This window comes from Streptopelia decaocto (assembly GCF_964273445.1).
Source record: "Streptopelia decaocto genome assembly, chromosome: 17".
In the NCBI taxonomy this organism is placed as follows: domain Eukaryota; kingdom Metazoa; phylum Chordata; class Aves; order Columbiformes; family Columbidae; genus Streptopelia; species Streptopelia decaocto.
Window position 1 is genome coordinate 1,885,367 of NC_138672.1, and position 13,584 is coordinate 1,898,950.

The window sequence follows — 13,584 nt, forward strand, 5'->3', positions numbered from 1 at the left end:
CTTTCAAGATTGGTTTTGTATATTTTGTATTATTTTCTCTATTCTTAGTAGTAGCATCAGTAAAACATTTTTAATGTTTCTAACTCTCTTCTCTCTGTCCTTCTTTCCCTCCCGATCGCCTGTGCTGAGTGGGAAGGGGGAGAGGAGGTTAACAATACACCTGACAGGGTTTTATTGTCACCCCGCAATCAAACCCTCGACACCTGGGCATCCAGAGAATCACAGAGTAGTTTGGGTTGGAAGGGACCTTAAAGATCATCTATTTCCAGCCCCCTGTCACAGGCTGGGTCACCAGAGCCCCGTCCAGCCTGACCTGAACCCTCCCAGGGCTGGGGCAGCCAGGGCTGCTCGGGGCAACCGGGGCCTCAGCACCCCCAGTGTAGAGAGTTTGTCAGAATTATAGAATCACAGCATCATTTTGGTTGGAAGAAACCCTCAGGATCATTGAGTCCAACCAGAACTGAGCACTAAACCATGTCCCTAAGAACCTCATTGTACATGCCACCCAGCTCCTGCACCAAGGCCAAAGAGAACATCCCCAGCCTGGCCTGGACCTTTTGCAGCTCCAAACTGGGTTTGCAGACCATAAAATACCTGCAGAGCTTCACCCAAGCAGGTTCTAGCCCCGCGGTGATCCCAAAGAGACACGTCTGCACCCACTCCAGCCAGAGGCCTCAATTTCTTCATCCAACAGTGTCTCCAAATATAAGAGTATTTTCCTGTTTTCAGAATTTTGACATTAATATATTTCCTTTCAATGTTTCTCATTCTGAAAATAAATTTCCTCTGCCCTGAATCTGGTACCAAATCAGAGGAGACGCCAAATCAAATCTTTTCCAGTCCTCAGTATCTGTGGTTACATTTCAAAACCATATAAACCACAAGGCTTATATTTTTGAGTTAGAAAAGTGCCTTTGAGGAAAGCCATACACTACTTTCTGTTGATCCTCTTTGCCCGTTGTGCACACGCCGCTCAGAGCTGCTGGATCCAGGTAGAGCCGCCGGTTTGCCTTGTGTCCTTGCAAAATTCGGCTGCGTTATTCACCCATCCTGCTGAATTGCCCTGGCAAGGAGGGACACCCACCCCGGAGCAGGACCCAGCAACGGACACATCTCCCAACACTTTCTCTTTGTGACAAAAGCCGTTAAATGACGCACAGCCCCAGACCTGGAAGAATTACAGTCAACTAATTAAAAGACGCAGAGGCTTAATGTGACTGAAATGCATGATCCCATCCACCAACCAGCCAATTCCAGCTGAAATTCATGGGTGGGAAAGGTAAAGAACAACATGCTAGTGGTTAAGTCTTCTTTAGGCAGAGAGCGTACACCTCTGCCTTGCAAATTAATACTGAACGGGATATATAACAAATCCAATCCACCCAGTAAACAATCAGTGAATTCCTTCACCCAATAAATCCCTGTTAGTCTGAACAAGACTTTGAGATATTTTTCTGAAGGGAAAATTAACATTCTGGCTATTTCATGTATCTCTCTGTAAGTGCAGCCAACCTATTTGCACTTCAAAACTAAAATATATAGAAATGTACAGGCGATGCATCAACTGGGGGGGTGGGCAGAGCTGTTCAGTCACCTCCTGTTTTAGTACGACAGGTACACCCAACACTGTGACATTTAAATTACATCCGAAAACAAAAATGTAGTATGTTATGCGGATTAAGAATTAATCAAAGTCTCTAATCGGAATGTATCTTGTCTCATTTTCTTGCAGAAAAGGGCTGTAGTTCACCCCAAGCGTGTGCTCACGGGGTTGAGGAGGAACAGAAACAACATCGTTTTGAGGACTCAGAAAATGAACCTGTACATTTCCTGGTGACGAATTTTGAATCTCTAAGAACAAGCTGATTTAATTTAAAAGATACAAAATTCCTCCATGGAAACTGTCCTGGTTTTGTTAAAAACAAGTTTCTCTGTTAGTGAATATGCCTGTCAGCTAAAGCTTCATATGAGCTGCATTTTCCTGGAGAACCAGATGCATGTTTTGGTGAACACAGCAATGGAATGTGAGGTTATTGATAAGGACAGATTCACATGTCGCCAGAGGGGCAACGAGAAACAGGTGACCAGAAACTGACCAACGGAGTATAACATCCCATTCACGTGATACTTCATATAACAGTGGGAGATCACGAGGATCTCATCCCTTTTCCTTATGGCAACATTAGGAGAGGACCTTGCAAGTCGTCCCTGTGAACTGAGGCCAGTGACAGACTGAATCCAGTTCCATTGGCTGCAGAGTCCAGTCCAGGACTTCAGCTGCCGGCTCTGCAGTGGCTGGGACTTTCAAGATTGGTTTTGTATATTTTGTATTATTTTCTCTATTCTTAGTAGTAGCATCAGTAAAATATTTTTAATTTTTCCAGCTCTCTTCTCTCTGTCCTTCATTCCCTCCTGATCACCTGTGCTGAGTGGGAAGGGGGAGAGGGGGTTAACAATACACCTGACAGGGTTTTATTGTCACCCCGCAATCAGACCCTTGACAGAAACTCACAGATCTTTACACACTTTCTGGAGTTTTTTTGCTGTCTTTACTTTTAATGAGTACATGAAATATAAATAAACCTTTCACTCCTAAGTATTTTTGAACTTGAGAAAACAATTCCACATGGAATTTCTCCTGATAACATGAAATAACATTTTAAAGATACAAACCCAATTTTACAAGATATAGGTACCACGTAATATGTATTGTGAAATTCTGGGTTGCTCTTGCAATAGCTCTGGTTGTGCCGCACCAGCCCCGTCCCGTGCTGAACCGTCGCCTGCAAGAGCCGCCTGACCCTCTGTTCAACCTGAGGCCTCCACCAAACCTGCGACTGAAACCGGGAATCCTCTCTGGAAACAGTTTGAAATTCAGATGACGAGAGACCATCCACCACCCCCAAGGATCCCAACGAGGCTTGTTCCCCAGAGCTGGGAACTTTGGGCAAATTCTGGCTTATTACTGTCACTTTTGGGGTAACTGTTGTGTCTCCATCGTAGGTATAGCCAGTTAAACCATCACCTTGCAGCAGGGCTGATGTAACCGTGTTCCCTGGCTCCAGAGGGAGGGCAGAGCGAAGGGTAATTCACACAACAGAAGCTGCAAAGGACACGGTGGGACGCGGCTGTTGAGCCGATCACAACGCGATGGGTGCAACGCGCTGGGAACGGCTCTGTGGGTATCGCTGCCTCACCCGCCGCGTCCCAACCCGTTCTCCACTCTGATTGGGAACACGTGTTCTAAATGACATTTAATGGCCTTGCCGTAATTTGCCTGTATTTTTGCAAACAGTGCCACGGATCACGTTTCTTACTTCCCCCGCAATGAAATGCAGCCGCCGCTCGCTCTGCGCCCGCACGGCGCAGGGGCGGCTCGGTGCCCGCTGCAGGCCCACGGCCGTTCTGCCCCGTTCTCATTCAATTCACCTTCTGAATATAAAAGTCACAAAGGGTTTTGCTTAACAGACATGGCGCCGTACCAAATAAATTATAACTGGCAGCGGAGAGGTAAATAAAAATGTCGTTTTCCCCAAACAGCAAGCAGCCAAGAAGGTAGAGCTGCAAACTACCAAGAAACCACGGTAAGAAGACCGGGCCCAAAGCAAGGGCTGCAGTGGCCTTTTGGCAGCACCATGTTTGCTGCCTCGCATCTCCGGTGCCCGTGGCCGGTCTCCCCATATCACCCCCAATAAACGTGCTCTTGGGGACAGGGAGGTGACCGCAGAGCTGTGCAGGGCGTGCAGCCCAACCGCCCGTTATCCAACCAGTGTCCACGTCATCTCCTCATCGGAGCTGCAGGTTCACCCGAACCAAGGTGGCCTATGGTTCTTGGACATCGTGTCTTTACCAGTTCAGCTGTATACAGGTGTTTTATCAGAGACTGATTTTTTTCAGGAATATCACTCACAGCCCAGTAACACCACAGAATCACAGAATCGTTTTGGTTGGAAAAGACCATCAAGATAGTCCAGTCCAACCATAACCGACCCCTGGCACTGCCCCATGTCCTGAGACCCTCATGTCCGTCTGTCCAGCCCTCCAGGGATGGTGACTCCAGCACTGCCCTGGGCAGCCTGTTCCAATGCCCCACAGCCCTTTGGGGAAGAAATTGTTCCCAGATTCAACCTCAACCTCCCCTGGCGCAACTTGAGGCCGTTTCCTCTGCTCCTGGCGCTTGTTCCTGGGGAGCAGAGCCCGACCCCCCCTGGCTCCAAGCTCCTTTCAGGCAGTTCAGAGATCAGAAGGTCTCCCCTCAGCTCCTGTTCTCCAGCTGAACCCCCCAGGTCCCTCAGCCGCTCCCATCACACTTGTGCTCCAGCCCCTCACCAGCTCCGTTCCCTTCTCTCCACTCACTCCAGCACCTCAAGGCCTTTCTTGTCGTGAGGGGCCCAAAACTGACCCCAGGATTTACGGTTTGGCCTCACCAAGGCCTCACTATGGCCCAGACAAACTTCCAACGCATCTTTCTCCACCTTTGCACGTTACTTCTAAATGTAAACTGGCACCGTCTTGGGGACGGGGAGGATTTTCATTCACAGTGTGTCCCCTCCTGCACAGGCGCCTGCACCAACGGGGTCACAGGTTCTTTAATACTTGCTCATGGCAGAGGAAAAACAGACATTTCCAAGAATGACAGCAGTTCACTTCCAAGAACACTGTGACTAAGGAGTAACCACTCCGTGATTCATCCCCATCTCCACCGACTGCAGTGATGAGACACCCACCAAGAAGAAAAGCACCCCGAGCTATTCGCTCGCAGACAGGCACAGGAATGCTGCTGATCGATTTAAATGTTAATTACATCCCGCCACTGAATCCTCCAGCGCAGAATTTACAAGAGGATCAGATGTCACAAAACTATTTCATTTCAGAAGCAATAAATTGCTCTGCTTTAGTACCATTTCCAGGCCTCCAAAACTCACTCACCATCCCAGCTACCAATTCCTTAACTCCCACAAAAGATAAATATGCTTTTAAAATGTATAACTATGTGGGTTTAGCTGAATTCAAACAACAAGGAAATGAAGGAACGAGATGGAGAGGGTCCTTCTTTATAAGGTATGTCTGGCTCGCTCCAGCCTTTGGCTCGGTTTCCAGTCTTAGCTGCAGCTTTCTAATCGACGGAGCTTTGAACTGCACCGCACAGAAGGCTCCAGATCTCAGAAGGGAAGTAACCACACGCAGCTGAAAACCTCTGGAAACCTCCACACACCACACACCTCCCCTGTAATTTCACCATTAAAGATTCAGCCTTTTGGGAGGTCTGTGAGTCTTGGTTCACCAGGGGAAAAGCGCTCATCACTTGTTCCTCCAGTTCTTCACTCACACATTGGGATTCGCCTTCCGCGCTGACACAGCCGGTGGAATATCTGCATCCCACAGGAGGGGAAACAAGGAGAAAAAACAACCAAACAACAAAACTCGGTACGTTCCTCACTTGTAATCACCTGCTTATGAACATCAGGTCGCTTTCAGTAGCCAGAATCCTCATTTAACACGAGTGGTTCGTTATTTCTCCACTGGTGGCCGGGCTGTGGGTGCTGTGACGCACCCTGGGCCGCCCGGGCCGTGCTGGGCTCCCTGCGGCCCTTCCAGCGCATGAACCGCTGGAACAGAGGCGCTGACGCCACCGAACGCGCCACCACCGTGTGTCCCGGCAGCGGCTCCCACTGCAGAACCAGCTCGTGTTTCCATTCATAGGCCGGATGGAAAAGCCAGGTCAACCCAAAACAACTCCCCTACCCCATTCCTCCCTGGATCCAAAGCAGGGGAAAAACCTCCTCTCAGTTCAAACAAGACAATTGTTTCACTCAGTAGAAAATACTTCGCTTCACTTTAGCAGGGAGGTCAGTATCTACGAGTTTCTCTTCTGGTTGTTGTTCAACCACCTTTCAGACAGCCCTGATTTAATAGAAACACCTAACTGCACTGTGGACCTGCAGGTACCGCCCAGCAAACCCCAACTGGAGCCCCGGGGTTTGATCTCTTGTATTAACGTGACAGCAATAACATAACAGGGTTAGCTCGACCCATTGTGTTTTCTCTAACATCCTTGCAAAAGCTTATCACAAAGCATCCGGCCACGCATTCAACGCTGATTTCATGTTTCTCGTTTGATTCTTCTAGAGAAAAGCTGGAATTCCTCAGATGCCATTAGCCGAGCCCACCCCTTCCTGGGATCACTATTTTAAGCTGTACCTTGGTCTGTGCTGCCGGCACCACTGCTCAGAAGTCAAAATATAGAGGGCAAGCAGAAATACATCTGGAAAATGAGCCGCATGGGCAGGACACTGAGAAACTGCCACGCCGGAGAGAAGAAAGGGCGATGAAGAACAGCACATAGAGTAAAAGTATATTGCAAGCAATAAAGGCTTTTATAGAAGAAGAATCTGGTCTTTCTCAATGGCAGTAAAAGTCATTCTTTTAACTAAGAGCAAGAAATCCATTCTGAGAAATCCGAGTTATGAAAACATAATAGGAAACCTCACAATTTTGCTAATACATGCTCTTCTTCTCAGTGAGTCAGAAGTTCACATTCTTCTAACGCCGCCTCCCAACTGAAAACAATCCCCACACTTCAAGCAAAAGAATAATAAAGCACACATATGCTTCTTATAAAACAACCCTTACAAATAACCATGGCTTTTGTTTTCATAATGGCTAAAATTCATCATTTCCCCCCCAAAAAACACAGATCAAACAAAACGCGCCCTCATTAAAAGAAAAGGCTGGTTTGTCCGAGTGGAACAGCCAATAACATTTTCCTATTATTTTGTTAGCACTTTTTGTCAATGAGGAGGAGGGAGAGCTGCTGAGCAGACAGGGCCGGGCAGGCGGGACCGCTCAGCACCCAAACCGGGACCCTCGTCCCCCAGCGCAGCCCCAAGGGCGCCCACTTTCCCCCCAGCGCACCATCACGCAGGGATTGCGTGCAGCTCACGCACAGAACATGCCCTGCAGATCTGGTGCCAACTAAAGAAATGATATGAAACCGACCCCAGAAGTTTCCCAGCTTCGGGCACATCCTCACGTGGTGCCCGAGACGACCCACTGGACACTGAACAGGCTCCCCAGGGAGGTGTCACAGCCCCAACCTGACAGTGTTCAAGAAGAGACTGGACACCGTCCTCAGACACACGGGGTGACCTGTGGGGTGTCCTGTGCAGGGACAGGACTTGGCCGCCATGATCCGTGTGGGTCCTTCCAGCTCAGCACATTCTGTGTTTCACTCCTGGGGGACAGAGTGTCCCTTGCCCTCACACAGCGGCGAAGGAGAACGTCTCACACATTGGTCTGAACGCACACAGGGGTCACCACCTCAGACAAATAGTCAGTTTTGGATACTTTCAATACACCTATTGTTACACAAGCGGCAATTCTAACAATAATACAAAGAAGTTGCTTTCTAGGCAGGTAATGAAATCCATATTAATAAAGGCCTAAAAATATAACAATCGTTAACCTTTTGCAAGTCATTGGCAACACTTTTAATGGCTTCCTCATCTGCTGGATGGGCCATGACCCATCATGGGTTACAGTAGCGCCGTTATTAAGCACCAAGACGATCCCCGGCACAGGGGACTCGGAGCTGCAGGTTGATGGGAGTCGGGGGACAGCACTGCACCCCCCATTCCCGTCCCCATTTTACACCCTCTCCCGCACCTTCACCTCCAGGAACAGGGAGGTGACCAAAGAGACGGCGCTCGGTCCATCCCCATCCCGCCAAAACCGCATCTCGAGTTCCTGTGTTCGTAAAGCAAAAAACACAGTTTCATCATAAAATATCTATTTCTTTTCCACCAAAAATTCAGCCAAGCTACTTTTACTTACTTTAGCCAACAGCTCTGCGCATTTCTTCAATGATAAAGATAAACGGGTTTTGTTCCAGCACTCTGGAAAACGAACAACTTCTTTCTTCAAGCTTATTAAGCCTGTAAAGGTGTAGAAAACTAATATTGTTGGGGATAAAAGGGGCAACTTCTTACATATGTCATTATTTTCTGTCTACTTGGTACTGAGACTGTGAGAACAGCAGCAGGTCTAGAGGACTGGGCTGCGGTTTGGGAACGGAGCAGCAGATGCGGAGTGTCACAGAGCTCAAGAGGTACACAGATCTTTTCCCATCCAGACATCTCTGGAAATCCCCGAGTTCTAAGCCAAAGAACCTTTAACTATCCTAAGTAGTTTTCCATGAAAAAAAAGAACAACTGTTGATACTAAAAATGTTTTGAAGCCATCCAACTTTCCTTGTAGAACAGTAACAATAGTTCGATTCTTGCTTAAACACCATTCCCACATTTTCTTCAAATCATAGAATCATTTTGGTTGGAAGAGACGCTCCAGATCATCGAGTCCAACCATAACCCAAGGCTGGCGCTGCCCCGTGTCCCCCAGAACCTCATCTGCACAACTCCGGCATCCGCTGCCACTCGTGTGTCCCCAGGAAGCATCAGCAGATCATCTCCCTTTGGGAGGTCCCGGGGCTGAACCCCAGGTATGGACCAGCCAACCCGGCCCTTGACAGAACCCAACGTGCTGCAGCTTCATCCCAGCAGCGAGCGAAGGGCACCAAGGGCATCCCGACCCAGATCCCAGCATCTCTGCTTTGTTCCCTACACAGCTGATCCTGGTGTTTAACATCAGCCACAGAATTTGTTTCCATCTGTGGCTGGATAACCCAATCGTCAGAAGAAATCTAGACCTGAGAAACACCGCTTGAGGCTGAAGAACACGTCAGCTTTTCTGCCGGCATTTCAGAAGCATCTTAAAATAACCCTTTCACCAGGGCAGGAATTCACTTTTGTGTTGTTTTTCTGACTAGCTGAGACCATTCAGATCACTGACGACAGGTAAGCAGGTTCAAGGAAACTTTGTTCTGTAGCTATCGCAATAAGAACTAAATTGCTTTTAAAAATAGAAGCTGAAATAGAAGCTTTTACATGCTGAGAGCTGATGTTAGTAAAGTATTTAGTCTGTGTTCAAGCACACGTTAAAGTGCACAGCTAAAAACATGGATCCACTTTCAGAAGCCAGCACAACGGCTCAGAACTCCAGTGAAGACGTTCAGGTATTTTATCCCATCCTGAGCAACACCAGCTTACTTCAGTCAAAGCTTTAACCCTCAGTATCTCCTTGAGGGAGCCGCTCCATGGACGGAGCTCTCACCCAACGGAGCTGACACAAAATCTCCATGCACACCGACTAAAGAGGAGCATTTCACTGGGCTTGGGCCCACATCCTCAATTTTAATCCAGTTTTTAATTTATGCTTAATTTATGCTTTAATTAAGGGAAGTTTCACCTAAGTTAGGGTCCCTATGAGCTTTCTATAACGTTGTACCGTGAAATGCTTTAACAAAACGAAAGGCAGGGAAGAGGCAGGGAGGGCAGGAGTGCATGCCGTTAAGTACAGATCTCTTTCTGATGTTCCTTCCATGGAGTTTGGGCCATTGTTCTTTATAAAAACTGCTTTTGTAGATCTTTTAACACACTGACCAGTTTCCTACAGGTAGAAAATTATGGAGGAAAAACGAAAGTGTAGCAGCTCCAGGTTTTCTGCCACTTTCTGCAGTCGGGTTATGGTACCAGCTCTAATTCTTGCCTTTGCTCACAGGTTGACTGGCAAAGGTTGGAGCTGTCAGCCAAGGACAAACTCCAGCTAACGGTGGGTATTAGAAACCAGGTTCACATCTTGCAATTACTACTAAAAGTAATTTTTCCAGCAAGGGAAAAGCCCACAGCTCTTATTGTCCAACGCTTGACAAGGGTGGAATTGAAGGAGCCGCTGAACTCCGCGCGGGGAAATTCACTTTTCCCCCTCTTGCAGCGTATTGAACCAAACTGAGCCGCCAAGTTGAGAAAACATCATAGCTTTCTTCTCATCAAAAATATGGCTTGTAAAGTAGCTTTTCAGCTTCCCTTCAGGTTACAAGTAATGTAATTTAAAGACTTAAGTAAAAAACGTGGAGAAGACCCATTTGTCCAGGCTAAATCAAGCTCTCCACAGGCAGAGTGCAATTGCTATTTTCCTTACATTGAAGAAAATAATGGCAAAATAACTACCTCTTCCCATGGCTAATTACATCTCACAGTGTTATGCTGATGCTCTCTCTCCAGTACTGACACTTAACATTGCCAGAGAAAACAAGAATCTTCAAATACTACATTATTCAAACTGATCTTTGCTCTTGTAGCTGCTTTTGAAGATCCTGTGCTGAGATGCCAGGAACAAGACCAATTCCTCTCAAATGTGCCCCAAATTTGCTCCCTCCAGGTCATCATCAGGGGATTGCAATCACAGATCATAGAATGTCCTGAGCTGGAAGGACCCACACGGGTCATCGGTTCCAACTGCTGTCCCTGCACAGGACACCCCACAGGTCACCCCGTGTGTCTGAGGACGGTGTCCAGTCTCTTCTTGAACACTGTCAGGTTGGGGCCGTGGCACCTCCCTGGGGAGCCTGTTCAGTGTCCAGCACCTCTGGGGGAAGAACCTTTTCCTCATGTCCCACTGCCCCTCCCTGGCTCATCTTCTGCCGTTCCCTGGGCTCTGTCACTGTCACAGAGCAGAGCTCACCCTGCCCCTCCTGCTCCTGCTGAGGAACCTGCAGCCCATGAGCTCTGCCCTCAGGCTGCTCTGCTCCAGCTGAGCAAACCCAGGGACTGCAGCCGCTGCTCATCCGGCTTCCCCTCCAAACCTTCCCCAACTTGCCGTCCCTCCTCTGGACACTCTCCAGCAGCTTTATCTCCTTTTCTCCTGTGTCCCCAGCCCTGCACACAGTGGATGCTGCAGGGGAGGCCGCCCCAGCGCAGAGCAGAGTGGGACGATCCCCCCTGCCCGGCTGGCCGTGCTGTGCTGGGTGCACCGGGACACGGGGCCCTCTTGGCTCCAGCGACACTGGTGGCCAATACAGCCAAAGGCTTTTCCACCAGCTGCTGGCTCAAGCCGTTCTGTTCTAGAACACACCAGAGACGGCACACGCGGGCTCTGCCAAAAACTTGCTCGCTACTTCACGCTGTGCTCCCACCGACTGAAGAGCTTGCGCTGGGTTCTTTCAGTGTAGAAACTAGATACAAGGCTGAATAAAAGATATCACCGTCACTTAACATCAAAGTAGCAATAGCTATTCATATGTAAAATTTATAGGTGCACCCTCTTCGATACAATTAAAAATCTTTGAGAGGTCCTCTACATGACTTTAAAGCCCCAGCTCTTGGGAGGTCGGGCAGAGGAGAAGCGATACCTGTCAGCTCAGCAGCAGCGTGCTGGGGGGGTTGTTGGTTCTTATGGCAACGGGGAGGGTGACGCGGCGCCTGCTCACCCCTCTGACTGACGCACATCTCGAACAATCGTTCTCTTCCTGTTCATACGACATAAGAAAAACAGGATGTTGAGAGGTGTTTATCTGAATGAACAAGATAAGCAACATCACGGACATTTCTAAAAGTGTAAAATTTAACCAACAAGATCTTATAGATTTTCTGTGGGAAAAAAAAAAACCCTCCAAGTGCTGCACTGCTGAATGTGATTAAATTATGCATGGAAAGAGCCTTTCCCTCCGACCCGCAGGAAACAGTTGAGGAGCTGTTATATGAGCCATGAATACCAATGGAAAGTCTTTTTAGTGTGAGATACTGAGTTACACTGCTGAATCAAAATGGAGAAAAACAGCTTAGTGTGCAATATCCCGCTGCTCTGGAAACCATAATCAGCTCAGGGCCGGGCTGGGGTACACAGTGAGGGTGCTCAGCGGCCCTGCTGCTACACCGGCAGGATTGTAAAGTGGTTTGTGGCAATGAGCACCATTGCACAGGCAACTCTCAGGCCCACGGGCTTTCACTCAACCTGAGTAAACATCACAGGTGCTTTGGAGCATTTTAAAAGTCCATCTGTGCCTGAGAAGGAACCTTCTCACTCCTCATCACAGTTTCATCAATAAGGGAATTTGCAGCGTGCCCAAATCACACAGCAGAGTACGGAGCCGCAATCACTGCTGTCCGCTAACGAACACGAGCTGGTACAGCCCAGGACAACACTGCGGTTCGGAGCTGACAACCAGCTCACACCGCAAAAGTGCAACATCATCCCAGGGGCACCTCTGGAAAGGCACCAGTCTTCACACCCGTGCTCTTGTCCCCCGTACACATGGGCAATGCACCCAGCTAGAAACATCCAGATACAGGGCAAGATCACAGAACAGTTTGGGTTGGAAGGGCCCTGAAGATCACGTAGTCCCACCCCTGCCACAGGGGACACCTCCACCAGCCCCGGCTGCTCAGCGCCCGTCCAGCCCGGCCTGAGCCCACCAGGGATGGGGCAGCCACAGCTGCTCCGGGCCAGGGCCTCAGCACCTCCTTGAGGAGAATTTCTGCCATGTATCTAACCTAAATCCACCCTCTTTCAGTTCAAAGCCATCACCACTCGTCCTGTCACAACGTTGCCTTGTAAAAAGTCCCTCTCCAGCTTTCATGTAGGTGCCTTTAGGTACGGAAAGGCCGTACTAAGGTCTCCCCAGAGCTTCTCTTCTCCAGCTGAACCCCCCAGCTCTCTCAGCCTGTCCCCCAGCAGAGCTGTTCCAGCCTCGGGTCATTCCTGTGGCTCCTCTGGCCCCTCTCCAGCAGGTCCATGTGTGTCCTGTGCTGAGGACCCAGAGCTGGACCAGCACTGCAGGGGGGTCTCACAGAGCGGGGCAGAGGGGCAGAATCCCCCAAATGTGCTGCCCACGGGGCTGGTGACACAGCCCAGGGTACTGATCAAGATGATGAGAATGTAACTGGGAACTGGTTGAACACACCACAGGTGAGCCAGTGTCAACTCGCATCTGCTTTAAAATATCACTTAATTGCAGAAAAGAGAAGAAATCCTCAGGAGCACGGAGAAAGGCTGAGGTGCACGCAGAGACAGGTACATTAGAGAAGCCCAGAAGAAGCAGGGCGAATGGGACCAGCAGCAAGGAATCTGGAACAGGTAAGTGGGAGGCTGGAAGTGGGACATCCCTCTGTGTTTTAGAAGATATTTGGAGCATATAAACCACTCAGAGTGGAATGGTTCACATGGAGTCAAACAAGATACGAAGGAGAAGGACATCACGCTTCAGCCTGACTTCCCGAGGGGTCATTCCTGTTCAGGAATTACCGAGGACCCGATTTAAAGTCTCCTCAGTCTTTAGCCTCACAGGAAAAATAAACCTGCTCAATATTTTGGCTTGGGATGCCCAAGAATTAGCTGTTAACTGGGAAGTTGAACAACCTTTCACGTACTTTCTTGTTCATAGCGTCACCTATTTAATGTAATTTAAAATACAATATCCATTAAGGCCTTTTGCATGTCATCATAGCCCATGGAAGAACCGGACCACACGCCACAGCGCTGCGGTCATTCAGCACCACAATGGTGTCCTTGTGCACTGTGAGACACACGGCCCGGCGCTGAGCACCTCCTGTTAACAATGCTTTGGTTTATAGCACACTGGGTACCACAGACCTATTTGAGCACATGGTTAGAATAATAATGAGCTAACAGAGAATGTAAGAAGTCTTAAAATAGAAAACGAGTACAGTCAGATATTGAAGTGAAGGATAA

At 48.7% G+C, this 13,584-nt stretch overlaps 1 protein-coding gene across 7 annotated transcripts in view; it reads right to left on the bottom strand.

Moving 5' to 3' along the window:
• Positions 1 to 13,584, bottom strand: part of EXD3 (exonuclease 3'-5' domain containing 3) — a 301,277-nt gene that overhangs the window by 208,372 nt on the left and 79,321 nt on the right. For 2 of the 7 annotated variants that reach the window (XM_082067865.1, XM_082067864.1), the window contains one exon: positions 11,246 to 11,362. The exons of the other annotated variants lie outside the window; for them this stretch is intronic. In XM_082067865.1, coding sequence (XP_081923991.1) covers positions 11,246 to 11,362 — 117 coding nt within the window. The remainder of the gene's footprint in view (positions 1 to 11,245; positions 11,363 to 13,584) is intronic. 7 annotated transcript variants of the gene reach the window in all.